A 23490-nucleotide genomic window follows, 5' to 3' on the forward strand; every position below is an offset into this window, starting at 1 on the left:
CATACTTCACTCCGCAAGGCTCAGAACATCGATTTTGACCCTCCTGTTGAAATCCTTGCTGATATTGACGATGTTCTTTTGGGAGAGGAGCGTGAGCCTGCAGCCCTCCGTTCCCGTAGCCGCCCACAACCCGCCAGCGCATCTACCTCTTCGCAGCCGTCTCATCCGCTTCCACCGTTTCCTCCGTTTGATGTGAGCCAGTTTACTGCTGCATCACCTAAGGAGCCAGCTCGCACCGAGTTTGAGAGATGGGTCTACGACACTCAGCGGAAGAACAACATGTTGCTCACTCGATTGGCTACTTGGCTCCAAAGCCTCGCACCATCCTGTTTCGCACCACCCCCCGCAGCTCACAATGATACCGAAGATGAGGAGGATGCAGCTACTGAACCTCTTGGGTCTGACCATTCCGCGACGTCCTCACCATCTCAGTAGTGTGACCAGTAGCTACCTCTTTCCGGGTTACTCTGTTTTCTTTTCTAGGTTTTTTTTATTTATATCTTTTGATTTTCTTGTCGGAGGTTTCTTTCTCTTAGATTTGCTTTCACACCGGGACGGTGTGAAGTAAGTCCGGGGGAGGGATATCTCCTAGTTACTAATGACGTTTTCTTTGGTTGTTTCTTTTGATTTTTCTTTTATTTGAGTCAGTTTGTCGTGTCTAAAAAAAAAAACGAAAAAAAATTGGGAAACTATGATCATTTCTAGGAAACTTTTGCTTTGAACTAACACTCTTATGATTGCTTTTGTACCTCTGATTTGGAATGAAGCTTGGAATGAACATGAGCAGTCTCAACACGCCCCAAAAGACACTCGCCAAGGAGAACACTAAGTTGAACCAGAAGTTGTCTCTAGCTTTAACAGGACTTAACCGGATTTAATTTCTTACCTTGGGGCTTGGTATACATCGGACAAGACTCCTCCCTTCAAACCTTACAAGACGTGCATTTCCTCACAAAGTATGCTTCCCCTCTCTCTTCCCTTCAGTACTCAGTAAAAAAAAAAGAGAAAAGAAAAATATAAGAAGAAGAGGATATAGGTAATAAAAGAAGTGAACCGAGGGTTGTGCGTAAACCCGTGCATCTTTCGGAACTCATGGAAACCTATCCACAAGAAAAGAGCAAAGGATTGATAAAAAAAAATAAAATGATACCCTAGAAAATTAGGGAGAAATCAATCCTTTGGAAGTGAGAAAAGAGAGAGGAAAGGGAGCATAAGAGGAGGTCTTGGGTGATAAGAGGTTGAAGGAGTCAACAGTTCAATGATTGATACTCCCATGGTAAGACCACACCTTTTTACTAATCTGATGTAGAGAGACAACGATGGGGAGACTGAATGTTCTCTAAGGCTGTGGAGTTCAGAGTAGGGAGTGTTGATCCTAATCATGGGCAGAGTACAAAAAGTAGTTCTCAGTTTGATGTGATGAAGAGTGCAAAGAAGAAGTTCCCAAGAATATGTGAGTTTCCACTTTCAAACCTTTTCTCTGTTCCTGAGTTTTTGTCTGTTCTTGCTTGAGGACAAGCAAAGATTCAAGTCCGGGGGAATTGATGTGTCTGCATTTTATAGGGTTTTAACTATAGTTTTTAGGTTTGTTTTGAGTCTTTTCCTAGGTCCAAGTGTGCTTTTAGAGTCCTTTTAGTCCTTTGTGAGTCTTTACAAGTTCTAGGTGACTTTGGAAGGAATCTGAGCGTTTTGGGAATGAAAACATGCACCTGGAGCTAATTGGTTGAAGACTGATTCGGGCTAGAAGGCAGATGGAATGAGAGCAGGGAATGACTGATCCTTTCGAGATCGACCAATCCAGTCCCCGACGCAACTTTTCCTTATTTGTTTTAAACCGACTTTTTAGGAATTTATTTTACTATTTAACCACGGGGCTCGACCCCTAGAGACATACTTTTTACACTACGCCGTTTTTGAGCACTTGTAAGCTTGGGAGAAGATCTCTTATCCTTTTAACCCTTTGGAGAAGAATTCTGAACCCTATTATCTCTTTTGCAATTCAAACATGTTTCCTTCATATTTGATTTGTGATTGTCTCTGTTCGATGTTTGAGTAGTCTTACTGTTGGGTTTCGGGTTTCAAAGGGGGCTTTATGATTCATTGATTTAGGTTGTTAGATTTGGGATTGATCTCTTGTGTTCTTCATCTATTGTTGTTCTTATTGCTTAAACTAGATTAGCTACCTAGTTTATGATCTTAGGTTTAATTCATCTAGGCATCAAAAGTGTTGTTGAATTACTTGAAAGAACATAGGTGAGCAAGGAGATCCTCAGCCAACGACAGTTGAAGTTGGGGCACCTTGTGAACAAATCAAACTTGAACTTATTGCTTGCTAGGATTGTTTAGATTCAAACGACGGTTTAGGATTCATTCAATTCCTTGCATAGAAAACTAATGCTGCGACAGTAGGTTAGTTTTATATTTGAGATTTGAGTTCAAGAGCGGTTCCTAAAGCTATCCCAATCCATCACCCAATTTCGTGATCATAACCCTTGATTGATTCCCTGCGCCCAATACTTTCTCTTAAATTTACAAGCTCTTATTTATTTTCTGTTTTAATTCTGTTACTTGCAAATCAAACTTCCTCTTTGCTTTAGCTATACTCGGTCTATATAATTTCATAGTGTATCGTTTGGTCTCTGTGGATTCGACCCTGAAGTGCTACGACGACACCACTAGATCGTGGTTGAGTGTGCTTTGGGTTATTGATTTTACTCAAGATCATATCTACCCACTATTTTTCCTCAATTTTCATTTTTATTTAGATTACTTCTCATTTTTAACTTATTATTTTAAAACACTTGCAAATTTATGATAACTAATATTTGATCTCAATCCCTTCTCTCTTTTAAAGGTTCAAACATTCTATAAAGTTTGGTTTCCTAAAAACAAAACATTCTATAAAGTTTGGTTTCCTAAAAACAACCTGTTACTATACAAACACATCCTCTTTCAAATTAATGTGAAAACTAAAACATTTACTTTCTATTCTATCCTCGATTCAATTTCCAACAAACAACTAAACACTGGTAACAATAATATCGTTGTTCGGATAATCCGTGTTTGTGAAGTTCCTAACTTTAGAAGAAATATTATCTTACTAAGTCTTGAATAATTTTTCCAAAAATGTAAATTATTTTTACTATTGTTCATCTTTTGATGATTTATGCAATCATTTTAAAATATTCATAAAAGAAAATAAATAATTGTATGTGTATTTGATTTTAAAAGAATTTTAATATATAATGATGATTCTTAGAGTAAGAGTTGAAAGAAACCTTACTATATTATATAATTTAATACTAAAGTAAATTTTTCTTTTGGCAAGCTCCAAAAGATTGTCAATTAATGATCTCTTCTTTCACAAGTGTTATTTTGTTTCTTTAAATTTTTAGTGTAGTTCAATTGAATTTACATAATAAATTTTTTCTCTTAACAAATAATTTGATGATTATATAATTTAAGGATATAAGATTATAATATATACTAGATTTTAACCTGCGGTACACCGCGTGCATATAATAATAATAATTATTTATATTTTATATTGTATTTGTTTATTAAATATCGGACGTTTTCCAAATATAAGAATAACTAAATTTTCGGATTGTTTGTGCAGCTAAATGTTTATATTAATTTTTTTAACCCGCAATATACTTTATGAACATTTTTTTGTTATATTTATTTTTTTGTTTAGTGTTTAAGATTCTATTTTGATTTTAATTAATATAACAAAAAATAGTGGATCTATATACATAGTAAGTCATTTATATACTATGATTAAGTCATATTTTACCTAATGATTTAATTATTTTAAACAGTTAAATCAACTTAATTTTTGTATGTCAAATATTCTAATATTAATAGTATTGATAAATAATAAAATAAGGATTTAACCCGTATTAGCACAAATTTAATGATATTTTATTAATTTCAACATGTCATTTTTATAACCTATCTACTATATAACCATATTATATAGTATTTTAAAATTTATAATTTGACAATAATATTTTAAAATTTTATTAAGTTTATATTTATTAATTATAATATTTAAATAGATGTGAATCGAAGTTTTTCTTACGTTAAGAATCAAACCTCACAGGTTTTGGAAAACAAAATAGTAATCAAATTGTTGTTTTCTTTCTTTGCAATAGATTCATAGAAAGAATATCTTCAATACAAAATAGAATGTGTAGTTAAATATATTATAATTTCTGTTTTCATATTGATTTTGCTGTATTTTCTTAAGTTGGAATGGTATGTGAAATATTTAGAAAACAAAATCTAATGTAATACTATTTTTGGAAATTTTTTAGGGATTAACTTTGTAAATATATATAAATAAAAGGGTAGAATCCAAAATGTACTTAAAAATATATATATAAATATTTGGGTTGTATAAAATAATGTCGTAATAATTAGCTGTTTTAAAAACTAAATTTACGGAAAAATATGAAGACAAATCCGTGCGTAGCACGGAACAACTCCTAGTATTTTATAAATGCTACATCTGGAAAATTTGAGTATGTGTGCTAATGTTGGAAGAAAAACTTAAAGTAGTGCTATTATAGGGTATTTCTCATATTTTTTTTTTTTTGTTTTAAACCAAGTTTTGGTTTTCAAATTGCTAATATATTTTGTTTAATCTACAAAAAAAGTTTAAGTGCACATTAGGAAGCCAGAATTTTAGCTAAGCACTTTGAAGTTATCACAATTTATTTATAGCTAATCTTGTTTTGTTAGTATCATACGTTGGGAACCACAATGAAACAGTAGAAAAAAATGATAATAGTTTAGGCACTGTTGAAAGATAATGATTGTTCTTCAAGAGTTACATATTTGATCACATAATTATTAGTCATAACAATAGCTTTGTCGAAGCCAAGATCTAAAAATTGGGAAGCAACTTCCAAACTATCAACACTGGCGGCATTGAGGTGATCATCACGTACGGTTCATATAAATGAAAACATCAAAGTAGTATGAGTTGTTGTCAAACCTCGAAAACAAAGTAACAACTCCTGGATCACCATCTCACGTTCATCTTCAGTCTCTAGAGCAGACCGGAACCTGATTGTCGCAGCCTTTAAGCAACGAGCAGTTCTCAAGATATATTTTGCCAAATCTATCACTTTTCGTGATCCTTGTATCCCTGTCCACTTGAAAGTTTCAAGACTCGATAACAAGCATTCAGGAACACAATTCTGTTCATTATCCCAGCGAAGCAGTGGATCCAAATTACTCTCTTTATGGTCCTGAGATCAAACATTAGAGCATGGCTTAAACATAAGTTACGGTAAATTAAACAAAAAAAAAAGACTATATGGAAGAAACTTACATCATTCATATAGACCTCTAGCTCTTGTAAATTAGGAGAATCTGTAAGTAACCGAACAAGTAGTTTTGACCAATTTGGATCGCATGGACATATCTTCAGATGTTTTAGCTGGTTAAAGACAATACCTTCACGATACAACGCCTGCACATGATGAAAAAGGATTCAACCTCAAGATAACCTGGTTGAGTGTTCTAAAAGGAGATTGGTAGATAGATGGAAACAGATTACCTCTTCAGCATTGACTGGTATGCATAATGAAAGCCGCTTGACGAATGTGATTGATCTAACAAACTTTTCGATATCGGGGTATGTCGAATCAATATACGCCTCCTCCAAGTTAGGCATCTATATATAATAGCAAACCCACTTTTTCTGTGTCAACTTTTAATCCAACAGATGAGATTAGTTCCAGTTTTAATCCAGCGGTTTAAAATTATTAATCGTGTCTTTTCGTCGTACCCCCATCTTTCAAAAATCACACCTCTTAGTCTTTGCATCTCTTTGTTGTACCTCCTGGTTTCAAAAATCACATCCATTAATTTTTACACCTTTTAAATCACACCTCTTAGTCTTTGCATCTCTTTGTTGTACCTCCTGGTTTCAAAAATCACATCCATTAATTTTTACACCTTTTAAATCACACCTCTTTAGTCTTTGCATCTCTTTGTTGTACCTTCTGGTTTCAAAAATCACATCTATTAATTTTTACACATTTTAATTTCACACCTCTATGTGTTACATCTCTTTGTTGTACCTCCTATATATAATAGCAAACCCACTTTTTTGTGTCAACTTTTAATCCAATGGATGAGATTAGTTCCAGTTTTAATCCAACGGTTTAAAATTATTAATCGTGTCTTTTCATCGCACCCCCATCTTTCAAAAATCACACCTCTTAGTCTTTGCATCTCTTTGTTGTACCTCCTAGTTTCAAAAATCACATCCATTAATTTTTACACCTTTTAAATCACACCTCTTAGTCTTTGCATCTCTTTGTTGTACCTCCTGGTTTCAAAAATCACATCCATTAATTTTTATACCTTTTAAATCACACCTCCTTAGTCTTTGCATCTCTTTGTTGTACCTCCTGGTTTCAAAAATCACATCCATTAATTTTTACACCTTTTAATTTCACACCTCTATGTGTTACATCTCTTTGTTGTACCTCCATGTTTCACATATATTAATTTCAACACATTTACATTTCACACCTCTATGTCTTACACCTCTTTGTTTATTATATATATACTTTTCTTGACTACATAAACAAGTTTCGAACAATTGTTTTCTGAGTACTAAAGAATTGTATTATTGAAGTGTTTTTTAACTTTCAAGCATCAATCTCTAATTTAAGGTAATTAATATTTTTACTGCGAATGACCTGTAGTGTTTTTCGGTTAGATTATTATTACTGTTAGTCGACACTATTAAGTTCATACATTAATCTTAGTTTTGTTAACTTTTAGTCTCTTCAAAATTTTTAGCCTTTCCGGTTTTCATGTTTTTGCATGACTAATGTTATTAAGTACGTGTTCCATATTTTTTGCATGGCTAATGTTTTTGATTCTCAATGTGCAAATATTATTTTTTGACTTTCTGGAAAAACCAAAACCAAGATACGAGAGGCATGATAATATGCAGTGATGCTAGAGCTACGGATAAGCCAAATTTTTTTAACAAACATGGTATAATTATAATTTTATATATGTTCTTATTTTAACCTATTTATTTTTTTCTAACAAACATGGTATAAATGTTATTATTTTTTTTTTGTAGGATGTCCATTAGATGTTCATGATCCAGGTTAGTTTACATTTTTTGTAAATAAAGTTTTTAAAAATTTTAGTTGAATTATAATTTCTTATACTTTCTGGGTATCAAACATTTTAATAATATATAGAAATATTACAAATGAGCATGGAAATAGAGAGTGCCGAAGAAAAAGCCAGACATACTTGTGACAACACAAAATCAAATTCTAGAAAGCGTAAGCACGACCAAATGACAAGTCAAGTTAGAAAGAAAAGATCTACTAAAGGTAACTTATTTAGTCTTTGATGACTTTCTAATATGTATATACAACTTTTTAAAAACATAATGTATAACAGTCACTTTTAGAGTGATCTGGAATCTGCCAAAAAAAAGAAAATGCAAGAAATTTATAAAATTAGTGTTTAACCTAAAGAAGAGAACATCAAAATGTGAGATATTATTATCACCTGTGTCACCATATCAACTTCGTTTTCGCTGTCGTTTATTGAAAAACATGATGATACCGATTCATAGACATAAGTGGGAAATCAAATAGAGGGGGATGCAGCCTGGAAGGGGAGCAGCCGACACGGTGGAATGGGATGGATTGGGAGAGACCAACATAAAATCCTCTGTTCTATATTTTATTAATTTTCTGAACTTTTGTAGTTTAATTGAATTGCTTTGATTGAATAGCTGATGAGTGTACAAGTTTTTGTCTATATGCATTCTTAGTCTGTTACGTCTTGCTTTTTTTTCTTTTCCAAAGAGGAATATGTGATTTGAAGCAAATATTACAAATCCATGTATCAAATGTGTTAGTAGGAAATAAGGCAATCAAGATTAACCCATTAAAAGGGAGGAAAGAAGGGGGTCTTTTGAGGGAAAACATGACACCAACATGCATGTAACTGTGGAAAGCATTATAGCCAAATATATATCTCTAAAAGTTGTAGCCGAAGAATGTGAGTTACTCTATATTAACCCATTAGGTTTGATTGGTCGGTCATATAAAACTTAGTTTTGTACATATTTAAAAGTGAGAGAAAAAAACATCCACAAGCATAAGTGAAATTTTATACATGGTTAAAAGTAATGTTCATAGTAAATCATTTGTATACAAACTCCACTTGCTTACATCATCGGAATATTGATTGTGATTTGTGAATTAGTAATCTATGGAAAGAGAAATCGCGTATCAAAGTGAAGGGGAAACAAAACTCAATCCAGCCATCTACTCCGATCCCAATCTTCGACCTTCCTTCGACAAGTGGCATTTAGTATTTTCTCTATACAGTAAATAAACAAAGAGAGAAGCAGTCTCGTATGTATTTCGATTGATAATGATCAACAACAAGGACAATTTCTAATAGCGAATTAAGAAAGGATACCAATATATAGCACCATATGGTCGGAGACAAACATAAATGAAATTTTATATATGGTTAAAAGTAATGTTCATAGTAAATCAAGCTCTAAAAAAGGTTCACTTTTGTGTGTGACAACCTAAAATATAATAACATTGAAATAAACTTTTGGCTTTTTAATCAGTTGAAAGCAATAGCAAGAAGTGAAAATGATCAAATTGATTGAGAAAATAAAGAATTTAGGATGAATTACAAATGTTAAATTTCAATTTAGGATTTCACCTCCCCTCCCCGTGCGGCAACGCATGGGTCGCTTTCCTAGTATTTTTAAAGTCGGAGGAGTGGCTATCTTTTTCAATATCAATTACATAAATTCCTTTATAATCCGTAACTTTGAAATACTTCAAAGAAGGAGTGTCTATCACAAGCTCCTCAAAACCAGAACGTCTTGTTATCTTTAGGGTTCGTCTCAGCAAGGACGGGACAATTACTCTAAATGTGCTAACATCCTCAAAATTATCACCTCGTTCCAGATATAGATTCTCGAGAACTGGGCAAATGGAAAGAAGTTTGGGAAGGGACATGTCATCTGAGTAAGACACACGTCGAAGGGACAAAGTTTTTAAGGACGGGAGTGAAGCTGTACGAGGAACATAACCCATGTGAACCATGTCTTTCAGTTTCAAGATCACAAGCGATTTACATGTATACAAACTGGTCGGCAAGCCAGTAGGATAGCGCGTACAAGAAATGTTGAGGTTTAACTCGCGGACGCAGCGGGAGACAACAATTAAAACCCACATAGAGATTATTACATTATTAACTTGATACGGTCGATTGAGCAATTTGAGACGAAAGCTTTCTATGACGGGAGCTCTATGTAATGGCAGATTACAATCAATAAAGTCCCGTAACCTTGCTACGTCATAGAATGAGTAATCGTACTGTATCTGTAACCTCGCGCATTCATCCTCTGAGTAATCCCTAGAACTGTACTCAAGCTTAGGCAGCCACATCCAAAGAAACTCCCATCGCTTGGATAATATACTTGTGCTTACAGCAACTTTTGTTGGGAGAAACAATAGTACCTTCAATAGCAATTCATCAGGCAATTGACTTATATTATCCACGTCTTCACAATCTCCAAGACTTTTATTTGGGTTTAACGAAGATTCTCCGATCGTTGACATAAAAACCAATTTGTGGAATACGAAACTTTGGTTGAGGCGAGGAAAATTAAAATAGAGGAGGAGAAGAAACCCTAAATAAATATACTTATGATATTTTCTACTAAATAAAGAAAAAAGAGGGCCGGCTCTTAAATATTAAGCCTAAACAGTTGGGCTTTTTTTTCTTAAAAGATAACTAATAAAAATAGGCAGATATGTAGAAGGATCTAGAAGATCATGTAATTATATAAAGATATTGTAATATTTATAATACAGATATGTAATTATTTAATTATATTTTAGTTTAGGAAATTATCTTTGCCACTGTTGATGTGATTATGGTTAGGTGGCTAGTGGGTATGGGATCACCAGCAGTAGGAGGCTTCTAGAAGTGTTTTCTTGCTTGATTGAGGTTCAGAATCTTCTTGGCAAAGTTAAGTGCATGACCATGGCTTATCTAAGCTAGAAATCTCTCTAATTTGCTTGTTGTGTATTGTTAGGCTTGTTAGAATGATCTTTGGGACGTTAGGAAGCTTTCTTGTGGCTTGGGATCGAGTTTTGTGGTTGTAGGAACGAAGATCCGGCGAGAAGTTTCGGGGGAAAATGATGCTCGGCATTGCATCGGTCGATGGACTTTGTGCGTCGGTCGATGCAGATGCGAGGACGGCGCGTAAACTATAGGGTTTTCATGCTATGTCGAGCATGCGTTGGTCGATGCAATGGGAGCATCGGTCGATGCAGGTTAACCTTGCATCGATCGATGCAGATCTTGCATGTTGTCGGTCGATGGTTAAACAGGTGCAACCTCCAACTGGTGTCGGTCGATGCATGTTGGTGTCGGTCGATGCAGAGTCCTGGTTTGTTATTGTTGATTGTTGAATGTTGTTTGATGGTTAGAGATGTCTCTATTGCTTGTGTGTATAGCCCAGTAGATGGGAGGATTGCCTTAGTGAGTGTTTATAAAATACTCATGCATTGCAATTTGTGTTTGTGGTGCAGGTAAAGGCAAAGTGTGATCGTTGAATCAAGGCAATAAAGAGGATGATGTTCTAGGGACTCGATTGGATGTTGTCTGGCATTGCTAGGTTGCTAGAGTTGGGTCACTAGAAACATTGCTAGGTTGCTGGTTCCATGTTTTCTGATGATTGGTTATTTGAATATTGGTTATTTATATTTATTGGATATTTATTGGATGATAGTATTGTTATTCCACTGTTGATGTGATTATGGTTAGGTGGCTAGTGGGTATGGGATCACTAGCTGTAGTTTATTTATTATTATTATATTTATATAGTTATTATTTATTATTAAAAAAAATGGATCGGGTCGTTTCAGTTTGGTATCAGAGCCTTTACGGTTCTAGGTTTGGATTCACTATGCTTTGTGCTGTAGATGTTTGGGATTTGCATGCTTTGATTGATTATGTGAGTTAGTCAATTGTGTGTGGCATGGAATCCTAGAACATCCTCTTCGAGCCTACTTTGTGATTCCACGGTGAGTTTATGTTTCTGCGTATGTTTAAATTGCGTGCTTAGCCTTCTGTTCATGGTAGTGCAGATGGTTAGAGAGGATGTTTTTGCTGGTCGTGGACACTAACGTGGTCGTGGACGCGGACGTGGTCGTGGTAGGGGCAGAGGCCTAGCAGTGAGTGAGACTGCGGACCAGAGTGTGACAGCTGAGGGTGTTGGCGAGTCGCAGGGTGTCCAGGAGGATTCCTTGAGTGTGGCCGGAGGGGGCGGTGTTGATGCTCCAGTGGCCGGAGATGATAGGGTCTCGGGTGTGGGAGTCCCAGCGGGTGGAGTCCCTCGTGCAGACTTTGCGGCTATTCTAGCACAGTTGTTGGAGCGGTTACCCACAGTGGTACCGGCTCAGCCTCAGGTAGTGCCACCAGTGGTGGCGGAGTAGGAGCAGCCAGTGGTTGCGGATGCAGGAGCACATGGACGTTATTTGTCCATGCTCAAGGAGATGAAAGGTCTCGTGAATGAGCGGTTTTCGGGTGGTACAGATCCTACTGCTGCGGATGCGTGGAGGACGAGTGTGGAACGTAACTTCCATACTCTGAGATGTCCTGAGGAGTTTTGGGTGGACATAGGGGTCCATCATCTGGTTGGTGATGCTCAGTTGTGGTGGAGATCAGTGGCTGCTAGGAGAGTGCACAGGGAGATGACTTGGGCTGACTTCGTCTTGGAGGTCAATCGCAAGTATTTTCCTAGAGAGGCATTGGACCGGTTGGAGGTGTAGTTTTTGCAGTTATCTCTGGGGACGCGGTCAGTGCGGAAGCTGGAATTGGAGTTTAGTCGACTTCTATGTTATGGGGGTCGGGCTATGGAGCCTAAGGAGGCCCATATCAGGAGGTTTATGAGGACTCTCCGTGATGAATTGAGGGTCCATTGTAGAGGACGTAGTTATGCTACGCATGCAGAGCTGGTTGAGACTGCAGCTGAGATTGAGGAGGATATCCGGGCACAGTCAGTGGCGGTTAGTCCAGCAGTTCAGCCTAGTAAGGCTCAGCATCATGGTGGTTCTAGCAGGGGCGGCAAGCCTGTGCAGGGAGGAGTGCTCCGACGGCAGGGGTTCGTGTATGCTATCATTGCAGGGAGCCAGGACACATCAGGCCCTTGTGTTCCAAGTTGCAGCCGGCAATAGTGGAAGCATTGCAGCAGGTGCAGCCTGGAGGTCAGCAGGTGGCACGGATTGAGCAGATGCCATGGGTTTATACGACTGTAGAGACTGGTGGAACCAGTGCTGGGGCGATCACAAGTATAATTTCTGGTACTTAAACTTTGTGAATTTAAGTAGATTCAGATTTTATGTTTTCCTGTGATAAAGTGTTAGGTTCTCAACACATGAGGTTTGTGTAGGGACCTTGTTGGTGGGCGAGTTTAAGTCCCATGTTATGTTTGATTCTGGAGCTTCTCATAGCTTCATTACTCCAGAGTGTGCAGAGAGTGCGGGAATCAGAGGGGATCCCGGGGAGCGTATAGGAGTTGTCAGAGTTGCGGGAGGCAAGTTCCTGAGAGTTGGTGGACGAGTTAGAGGAGTTGATATTCAGATCGCAGGAGAGTCGTGGCCAGCGGATTTGTTTATCAGTCCAGTGGAGTTGTATGATGTTATTCTCGGGATGGATTGGTTGCATCGGCATATGGTGCATTTGGATTGCCATCGGGGTAGAGTGGAGTTTGAGCGTCCAGGAGGGAAGTTGGTTTTTCAGGGGATTAGACCGACTTCTGGGAGTCTCGTGATCTTGGACGTCCAGGCTGGGAAGATGATCGAAAAGGGCCGTGAGGCTTATTTGGTTACTATATCTATGCCAGAGTCAGCGGGGAAGTCTATGGTTAGCGGTATTCCGGTAGTGGAGGAGTTTGAGGATGTGTTTCAGTCATTGCAGGGATTACCACCATCTCGGTCGGATCCTTTTACTATTGAACTGGAACCGGGGACGACGCCATTATGCAATGCTCCTTACAGAATGGCTCCAGCAGAGATGGCAGAGCTGAAGAAGCAGCTAGAGGATTTGTTGAGTAAGGGATTCATCCGTCCTAGTGTATCACCATGGGGAGCGCCGGTGTTGTTTGTGAAGAAGAAGGATGGGAGTTTCTGGTTAGCGGTATTCCGGTAGTGGAGGAGTTTGAGGATGTGTTTCAGTCATTGCAGGGATTACCACCATCTCGGTTGGATCCTTTTACTATTGAACTGGAACCAGGGACGACGCCATTATCCAATGCTCCTTACAGAATGGCTCCAGCAGAGATGGCAGAGCTGAAGAAGCAGCTAGAGGATTTGTTGAGTAAGGGATTCATCCGTCTTAGTGTATCACCGTGGGGAGCGCCGGTGTTGTTTGTGAAGAAGAAGGATGGGAGTTTCCGGTTGTGTATTGATTATCGAGATTTGAACCGGGTCACTGTGAAGAACAAGTACCCTCTTCCTAGGATTGATGAGTTGTTGGATCAGTTGAGGGGTGCTACTTGGTTCTCCAAGGTAGATATGGCGTCGGGTTATCATCAGATACCGATAGATGAGGCAGATGTGAGGAAGACGGCTTTCAGGACGAGGTATGGACATTATGAGTTTGTGGTGATGCCTTTTGGGTTGACTAACGCGCCAGCAGCGTTTATGAGATTGATGAACAGCGTGTTTCAGGAGTTTCTGGACGTATCTGTCATCATTTTCATCGACGATATCCTGGTATATTCTAAGAGTCCTAAGGAGCATGCAGTGCATTTAAGGGCAGTTCTGGAGAAGCTGCGGGAGCAGAAGTTGTTTGTTAAGTTGAGCAAGTGCAGTTTTTGGCAGCGTGAGATGGGTTTTCTGGGTCACATTGTTTCTGCAGAGGGGGTTTTTGTAGATCCGGAGAAGATTCAGGCTATCAGGGATTGGCCTAGACTGCAGAATGCCATAGAGATCAGGAGTTTCCTTGGTTTGGTAGGTTACTACAGGAGGTTTGTGCAGGGTTTTGCAAGTAGGGCACGCCCTATGACTAAGTTGATAGGGAAGGATGTCCCTTTTGTGTGGTCACAGGAGTGTGAGGAGGGCGTTGAGAGCCTTAAGGAGCTGTTGACTACTACGCCAGTGTTGGCTTTGCCTGAGCAGGGAGAATCCTATGTGGTTTATACAGATGCATCTAGAGTCGGTTTGGGGTGAGTGCTGATGCAGCAGGGGAAGGTGATTGTCTATGCTTCACGGCAGTTGCGGAAGCATGAAAGCAACTATCCTACTCATGATTTGGAGATGGTTGTTGTAATTTTTGCCCTGAAGATTTGGAGATCTTATCTTTATGGTGCAAAGGTGCAGGTGTTTACAGATCATAAGAGTCTGAAGTATATATTCAGTCAGCCCGAGCTGAACTTGAGGTAAAGGTGGTGGATGGAGCTGGTGGCAGAATATGATGTGGAGATAGCCTATCACCCTGGTAAGGCTAACACGGTTTCAGATGCTCTGAGTCGGAAGAGGGTAGCTTCGGCTCAGGAGCAGGAGATGGAGTCTCTGGTAGGAGAGATCAGTGCTTTAAGTTTGTGTGCTGTTTCACAGGAACCGTTGGGTTTGGAAGCAGTTGATAGAGCAGATCTTCTGAGTAGGGTACGGTTGGCTCAGGAGAAGGATTTGGGGCTGGTGAACGCCTCAAAGGATGTTGATTCAGAGTATCAGGTCTCTGATAATGGAACAATCTTGGTGCACGGTCGGGTTTGTGTTCCAAAGGATGAGGAGTTGAGACAGGAGATCTTGAGGGAGGCTCATGCGAGCAGGTTTTCTATTCATCCATGAGCGACTAAGATGTACCGTGATCTCAAGAGATACTATCACTGGGTTGGGACGAAGAAGGATGTAGCTAGTTGGGTCGCGAGTGGAAGTGAGATATGATTACTATGGACTTCGTGGTGGGTTTGCCAGTGTCCAGGACGTTTGATGCTATTTGGGTCATTGTGGACCGGTTGACTAAGTCAGCACATTTTCTGGCCATTAAGAAGACTGATGGAGCAGCGGTCTTGGATAAGAATTATGTGAGAGAGATAGTCAGGTTGCATGGGGTGCCATCGAGTATTGTGTCTGATAGGGATTCTAAGTTCACTTCGGTGTTCTGGAAGGCATTTCAGGCAGAGATGGGCACTAAGGTGCATATGAGTATAGCTTATCATCCCCAGACAGATGGGCAGTCAGAGAGGACGATCCAGACGCTGGAGGATTTGCTGAGGATGTGTGTTTTGGATTGGGGTGGCCATTGGGCAGATCAGCTGAACCTGTTAGAGTTTTCTTACAACAACAGTTATCAGGCGAGTATTGGGATGGCTCCTTATGAGGCTTTGTATGGGAGACCGTGTCGTACACCGTTATGCTGGACTCAGGTGGGGGAGAGGAGCATATTCGGGGCAGATTTTGTTCAGGAGACCTCAGAGAAGATTCAGATTCTCAAGATGAACATGAAGGAGGCTCAGGATAGGCAGAAGAGTTATGCTGATAAGAGGAGGAGAGATCTTGATTTTTAGGTAGGAGACAGAGTGTACCTCAAGATGGCCATGTTGCGGGGTCCGAACAGGTCATTGACTGAGACTAAGTTACGTCCGAGGTATATGTGTCCGTTTAGAGTGATTGAGCAAGCTGGACCAGTGGCATATAGACTGGAGTTACCTGAGGTTATGCGTGCGTTCCATAAGGTTTTCCATGTGTATATGTTGCGGAAGTGTCTCCGTGAGGGAGAGCTGGTGTTGGTTAAGATTCCTGAGGATCTTCAACCTTACATGACTTTGGAGGCGAGACCAGTGAGGGTTCTCGGGAGGAAGATCAAGAAACTTCGGAAGAAGAAGATTCCTTTGATAAGAGTCCTTTGGGACTGTGATGGTGTGGAGGAGCAGACTTGGGAGCCTGAGGCAAGGATGAAGGCAAGGTTTAAGAAGTGGTATGAGAAGCAAGCCGCGACTTGAGCTTGTCTAGCCTGGTCCCATCTGTAATCCGTGGCTGGAGCGGGAATGGAGTATTCCAGCCCATCTCTCTTGTTTACTCGGTCGCTTGGGGTGGTTGGTTGTGTGACTCAGTAACAGGATGAGGTGGTGCTCGGGGTACAAATTTTCCGTGAGGTGGGGTTTTGGAGGAAAGTTTTCTGAAATAGAAGTTTCCAAAAGTGGAAAGTGCTAAAAATGGAAAGTTTTTGTGAGTTAGAATTTGTCCATTTTTAGTGGTGGAGGGGCTTGTTTGGCCTTAGTGACGGACTTTTGAGTCATTGTGCCGTGTGTGGCAGTCTTTTTAGACATTGTGTGGTCTTTGTGACGGTCCTGTTTAGGACAGATGGTCTTTGTGATGGTCCTGTTTAGGACAGATGGTCTTTGTGACGGTCCTGTTTATGACATATGGTCTTTGTGACTGTTTAGGACAGATGGTCTTTGTGACGGTTCTGTTTAGGACAAATTGTTTGGTCTTTGTGACGGTCCTGTTTAGGACAAATTGTTTGGTCTTTGTGATGGTCCTGTTTAGGACAAATTGTTTGGTCTTTGTGACGGTCCTGTTTAGAATATTTGTTTGGCCATGTGGCAGGTATATGATTCTTGTGTGGTCATGAGGTATTCCAGTGAGGTGATATGTGGTTGGTAGGACATTGAGATGTTTTACGCGAGCCACGGGAAGCAAACATGGATAGGGATAGGACTCGGACGTGTTCAGAATTGGTTGCTCGCGACTCTTGGGGGACTTTAGTTCTCCTAGTATTGTCATATTCTGAGACTTTGTGGCTTGGGAGTATGGTTAGTATATCGACTTCGGATGATGATCCGGGGGCGCGCTGTAGGGTGGCAACCCGAGAGACGAGTATTGGATTTTCCTTATATATTATGGCATGCAGACTTAGGTCTGATGAGGAGACAATAAAAACTCAAGGTTTATGCCTATGAGTAAAGGAAAGTCCAAAAGTCGAGAGCAAATAATGCCTGGAGCGTGAGTCTATCGCCTAGAGGTGACCTTCCGTAGATTGGGCGGAGGAGTGCGGGCAGTGAAGACGGTTGCACGGGAGTCCTTGGCTGATGGTTGTTTGAGATTCGAGGACGAATCTAGATTGGTGGGGAAGAATTGTAACATCCGTGAACCGAAATCTTGGTTTAGGGGTTGCATCGGTCGATGCAATAGCTGCATTGGTCGATGCAAGTTCAGTTTTGTGCGGACGAGTTTAAGTTAAATGCTGCGTTTTGGGCAAAGGGAAAAGGAAAACCCTGAAATCGATTCTTTTGTCTCATTAGTCGACTTTGGCCACTTTTGAGAGAAACAAAAGAGAGAAAGAGTGTTCTTGGTGTTCTTGGTGACTTATGTGGATTGGTGGCGTTTTCTGGTGAGATCTAAGGCATAGGACGTTGTAGGAGGCTTCTAGAAGTGTTTTCTTGCTTGATTGAGGTTCATAATCTTCTTGGCAAAGGTAAGTGCAAGACCATGGCTTATCTAAGCTAGACGAAAAGATCTAATTAGACAAAAATATCTAATTAGACGAAAAGATCTAATTAGACGAAAAGATCTAATTAGACGAAAAGATCTAATTAGATGAAAAGATTTAATTAGACGAAAAGGTCTAATTAGACGAGAAGATCTAATTAGATCTATATTCCCACACATAACAAAAATTTAGAACAAAAACGCAAATTTACAATACCTTAAACTCAAACGAATCTTGAAATCTGCATGCAAAAGAACAAAAGAAACGAATCACCTTCGGTTTGATAAGAATACCAAACAGTGATAACGATTTGATAAACGATTCGATTAAACAAAAGAAACGAATCACCTTCGGTTTTCAGAAATCGACGAGTGAGGCTTCGAGTGAGGCTTGACAGATTAGAGATGGAAAACTGAGAAATCCGACGAGTGAGGCTTCGAGTGAGGCTCCGAGTGAAACCAAACGAATGAGAAATCCGACGAGTGAGGCCAAACGAATCCCTTAGAAATCGACAAGTGAGATTAGAGATTGAAAACTGAGAAATTAGAGACTGAAAAAAATGGAGAAGGTGAGACGAGTGAGACGAGTGAGAGGGTGAGGCGTTTGGAAGTGAGGAGTCGAGAGAACCCAAAATCGTATATTCCTTTTTTTTTGTTCTTTCCAAATGGCGGGCATTAAAAAAAAAATTCCCGCTTTTCATTTCAATAGCATTTTTTATGAGATATGCTATTAATTGATACCCGCGAAATCCAAAAACTTTCCGCGTCAAAATTTTTAAGTTTGACCAATGCATTTACAGCGTCTACTTATAAATGAACACTATCTATAATTTCACGTTTATTTAACATAGCATAAAGCATATCTTCTTATGCTATAAATACATGGTTTTCTTGTAGTGACATAACTACAGGCCGGGTGACAAAGGCTTTTATAATATGCTGAAATCCCCCCATGAAAACATGGGTCCATCCCTGGAGGAATTGAAGAAAATAACTGGGTTGGTGCAGTGCAGAGAGTGGTCTGATAAGTATAGGCTACGGCTGGGCTATCTATTTCTACTAGCGCTACAGCCTCTATTCATACTCGGAGCGGAGAGACGAAAAAGTTGCCGCTTGACATTGCCAAGAAAGTAGAGGAATATTTGACTTGATTCGCTGAATATCCAGGTTCAAAGCACAAATGGATAGAGAAAGCACTGGCCAAGTCGATGATGAGATCAGTGGTGTACAAAACTGAGCAGTATTGAATTTTTTTTACATATTATGGATGAAAATCGGATTAAGATAGTTATTTGTATATTACCTTTGCAACTGTTAAAGAAAGGCAGTGAGCTAATTAGTCTGCTCCACGACCACAACATCTGATCCCAATGTTTGGTGCTGGACGTAACCTCCTTTCTCTTCATTCCTCGAACTACTAATTCGTTGGCTGATGACTTAGCTAAAAATGATTCATTCTAATTCGTCTTCTAATGGAGCTCATACTATTTAAGTTCATCTTAATGAAAATTTTACGTTGACCAAAAAAAAGTCAAAACAATCATTCTTTCGAAGCCAAGAATTATTTTTAAAGTCTGAGATCTAAAGAATTAATTAAGTATAAGATAATAAAAAGCTATCAACAACCCATTGTCAAGATCATCAAGGTTCATACAAATGCAAGTCTGAATCTTATATATATAAAATGAAAAGACCTTTAGCGATTCAATTCCTGGATCAATACGAACGAGTTCACATGTTGTTGAAACTCGAGAAGCAAAACACAACTCCTCGAAGTCTCGAACATCATCACACATTTACCCTCCCACTCTGGATAAGGCGGCTAACATGATATTGTCGCACTCTGTAAGCAACGAGCATTTTTCAAGATAGATTTGACCTCCCACTCTGGATAAGGTGCACTTGAGAGTTTCCAGATTCGACAACAAACATTCATGAACACAATTCAGTTTTTCCTCAAAGCAAACCAATCATTCCATACAGCTATAGGAATGTTCCTGACAATGAAACATGAGAGTTACTTTGGCTTAAATGTTTACAATAAATATATTTGGGCATTTTCTATCGGAAAAAAAGCTAGTATTTGGGAAATTTCTATTAAGAGTGATTAGTATAATGGCAGTACAAGTGGAAAAAACTTTTCTGGACTCTTAAAAACATGCTAATTTTTCCATGTACTTGTCGCATTCTCAGCTTTTTTGCAAAAACTTTGTAGTATAAAAAAACCACCATCAAAAGCCTTCATAATAGTATACAAACTTTATTTCTAAAGCATATAAACACGCCTCCAATGGAACCATAGCATACTGTTCCTAAACCATGTTAACCGTGAACTCGCGTTAAATGTATCAGTGTTTAGGTTAAATTATTATAACCCAGCAACTAAAAAACGTCGTTCTTTTCTTTATTAACACTTGGAGTTGACAAACTCGAATTTCTGTCTACAATCGCAATACCTACTGTCTTCAAACATGACTTGTCAATCTTCTCATTCATCTTCTTAATCATATCTTCCTCCATCTTCTTCCATAATGTCTTTTGGAGTTCCATATTGGGCTTGTTCGACGCTGGCGGCTGCATTTATATTTTTAACCGCTAAATTGAAACAACGTTTAAAAATATTAGACGTAGGTCGCCGCAGCGTCATGACGCAGGTACCTGCGGCAGCCAAACGAACAAGCCCATTATCTATCACTAGCTTCTTCAAATCATTGTGATCTTCTTTGACCATCCTAATTTCATCTAACAACGTTTCATCGACCCATTTAAACAAATGGTGTTCTTTCTTTCTCTATGACACATCAATAGTTTCATCAAGAATTGAAAAAAATATGATCAACAATTGGACCTCAACAATTCAACTAAACAAAACAAATGTACCTGCATAGAAATTGGGCATCGGTAGCATCTCCTGTATGGATTCCTTTTTGTCTTCGACGTGAATGTGATAACATCTTCACCACACCAGCATGAAGCCGGAACAACTGGAGAAGCCTCTCGACGAGAATGCTTTGAAGATGAAGAGTAGCTCATGGTTTTCTAGAAATTTGATGCTCGAGCATATGAAGAAAAAACCCTAAATCCCCAATCAATTGTCTCCTCCAAGGATTCGTTTAGCCCTGATAACCCTTTTAAATAAAGTTCAATATATTATCAGGTTCAAGTCAAAAACATTATGTTGGAAGTACAATGCAGGCGAAGAAGGAGATGAATTTGAAGTATGGAACAAAGGCTCTCCTCTCGTTGACACAAACATCAACTTGTAGAATACGAGACTTTTGGTTGAGGCGTGGAAAATAAAAACAGTGGAACGAAAGAAAACCTAAACTAAAGAAAAATTCGTATGATCTTTCTAAATAAAGAGGGCCGTCTCTTAAATATTTAAAGCCTTAACATTTGGGCTTTTCTTTTTTTACTAAGAAATAACTAGTGAATTATTTTATCAGACTACTCAAAAGAATCTGAACAAAAACCACATCATAATCTTTTGCAAAACCCTGTTTCGGAATATAGAATGATCCAAAACGGAATTACATCTTCCCAAAGGTTTCATGACGAGGATCACTCAAACGAGGGGTTCATCTACCCAAAATTTTTGATGTTATCTTACGGAGGAAATTTGGATTAAGATACTGATTTTTATTACCTTTGCAACTGTTGAAGAATTCATAAATGTTTAGTATGTTCTTTGTTTCGGAAAATTGTGTCTTTTTATTGTAACACTTTGTTTTGACAATAATGTATCAAATTTTATTTTAGAGAATTTTGTCTGTGGCTCACAATTTTTTAAATGTAATCTCTGGAGATTACAAATTATGAAAAGAAAAACAAGTAGATTGCAGATTGGAGCATCTTGTTTCTATCAAATGGGAAATTTAGGAGATTGCAAATTATGAAAAAGAAAAACTACTGGAGGCCTCAAAATTAAAGAAGTTGAGACAGCAATAAACAGGTTTAGTACAGAGAGGTTACATATAATCATGAACAAGATGCAACACTAAGCAAAATCAGAGACAATACCGATATTATGAACATAAACAAATTCTGCAACTAAATAAAAAAGACCAAAGATTACTTAATCTCCCAAGTAATTACAACATAAGAACAAACATTTCAATGGAGATAAGAGGGAGAACTCTTAGAGAAACATGAGATTATCAATCTGACCAGGGAAGACGGAGAATGTGTAATGATATGAATCTGAATCCCAAAGTGGATCATTCTGTTCTGTGAATATTTCTTCTATGTAGACTTTTCTCACAACATTTTTCTTGATATTATAGTAGAGAAGATAAAATTATTCTTTATCGAAAAATAAGGGTGCCAAGACAACTTCGCCTGCATCATTGAGAGAAAATAGAGATGGGGTAAAAGTTTAGTCATGGCATATCGTAGGCAAAAACATAAAAGTGTTCACGGGCCAACAAAAAACTTACCTCCATCAGCAACACAAAATGGACGACAACGATCGTAAGTTTCGCCTTCTAATGGAGGCAACTCACACGAGTTTTTAGAACATTTATGTTTCACAACATCCTCTAGAACCAATAAATTAAGTCTACAGTGAGAATTTCCCTTGAACAAAACTGCAAGCTTTCCCTCGTAGCTTGTCAGCCTTAGATGCAAAATTCTGCTTGTTAAATCTGGTACTTTGATGAGATCAAATTTTTCGACCTAACATCAAATCTCATAATTGCATGATGAACCTTGCCAATGTCGAGAAAAAAAACCATAATACAAAACACCATCGATACAAATATCGGTTGAATAAGGAGATTCAAGATTGTGAAGAGGAAAATCTTCAATAGTCCTCCAAGAATTCTCCTTTCCCAATGTCAAAACCCAAAGCTCCTGAGCCAAAGCCAAAGCGTCCACCATAAAACTAGACGCTCCTCTCACCATACACAACACTTTGTAATCACCACTGATGGGATCGTAACCCAAGAAGTGTTGCATATCCAACCTCTTAGAATCAATCTGAGGCAAAGTAAAGGATTGTCTAGTGCTAGGGTTATACACAGTTTAGAAGGATGTCCGTGACAAATCAAACCATGAACAGAGGCAGAAAAAGTTGTGTACGGTTGAGAAGGGCAGTTCATATGGTAAGTTGCTAGGGAAGAAGAAGATGATGATGATTCACCTCGATTATGGGGTTGACTCGCTGCGAAGAAGGAATGCTTCCAGGTACCTAACTTGTTATCTTTGAATGTGAAGATGAGACTTTGGGGACGATTCGAAGAAGACTTGATCAAGTACGATTTCATGAAATTTTGGTTGCGGATGATGGATGCACATTCTTTCGATACGCAAAGGAAACTCGCTAGGGTTTTTACGGGTGACCCTTTGAATATTTCAGGAATGAGATCAAACGGAATCTGATCGAAGTTTCCTCCGCTTTTTCTCAAATCATCGGAGATTTTTGTCTTCGTTACATGACTTTCCATGGCGGAGATACCAACCAACAGTGTCGATTGGCCGCAAAATCCTATATCTTGTGGACCAGTAACGAAGCAGAAACGAAGTATATAAGGTGATGAGATGGTTCGTGTTTTGCCTTTTTTTTTTAATTGGTATCTCTATATTAGTTAAAGAGTAGTACAAAATCTTTTTTCGGATCTGTTCAAAATCAGAAAATAACCTGAAATTAAGAAGTCGGTGGATTCGGGTGTAAAATATCCGCTTCGTTTATAGTGGCTTATCAGGTTATAATTTAAATGAATATTTTTGTTCATGTAATTTAGGAAAATAACAATCATTTATCAATTAATAATGGAAAATTACCTAGAATATTACATAAAAGTAGGTTTATTACTAGACTAACACGTTGAGATTTCTGTCTTACTAGAATAACACATAAAAGTTTGCAAATTAGTTCTATATCTGAGTTGTGTGTTTTATTACGATTTATGCCATTCTCTTTTAAAACGAAGATCTTAAAAGAGGAAAATAAAAAGAT

The 23490-nt window shown here is 38.5% G+C and overlaps 1 protein-coding gene and 2 pseudogenes across 1 annotated transcript; all 3 read right to left on the reverse strand.

Moving 5' to 3' along the window:
* Positions 1-4958: 4958 nt before the first annotated feature.
* LOC104723665 (putative F-box/LRR-repeat protein At4g15060) lies at positions 4959-9714 on the reverse strand. Its single transcript, XM_087477004.1, has 5 exons — positions 9418-9714; positions 8775-9375; positions 5570-5686; positions 5342-5482; positions 4959-5258 (listed from the first exon to the last, which is right to left on the reverse strand). Exons 1-5 carry the CDS (start codon positions 9648-9650, stop codon positions 4959-4961), a joined length of 1392 nt encoding a protein of 463 aa, XP_087333130.1. The 5' UTR covers positions 9651-9714.
* Positions 9715-19916: 10202 nt separating this feature from the next.
* Positions 19917-20567, reverse strand: LOC147930730 (uncharacterized protein At4g04775 pseudogene; annotated as a pseudogene).
* A 1105-nt stretch (positions 20568-21672) lies between these two features.
* Positions 21673-22978, reverse strand: LOC147930731 (F-box protein At2g21930 pseudogene; annotated as a pseudogene).
* Positions 22979-23490: the final 512 nt, after the last annotated feature.

The sequence above is a fragment of the Camelina sativa genome, chromosome 12 (assembly GCF_030686135.1).
Source record: "Camelina sativa cultivar CO46 ecotype springtype chromosome 12, ASM3068613v1".
Classification (NCBI taxonomy): domain Eukaryota; kingdom Viridiplantae; phylum Streptophyta; class Magnoliopsida; order Brassicales; family Brassicaceae; genus Camelina; species Camelina sativa.

Coding starts and splice junctions, on each gene's coding strand:
- LOC104723665 (XM_087477004.1), bottom strand. CDS start 9,650: ATGTCAACGATCGGAGAATCTTCGTTAAACCCAAATAAAAGTCTTGGA. Junction 9,376..9,417: donor TCAGAGGATGAATGCGCGAG/GTTACAGATACA, acceptor TGACGTAGCAAG/GTTACGGGACTTTATTGATT. Junction 5,259..5,341: donor TAGAGGTCTATATGAATGAT/GTAAGTTTCTTC, acceptor GTTTGATCTCAG/GACCATAAAGAGAGTAATTT.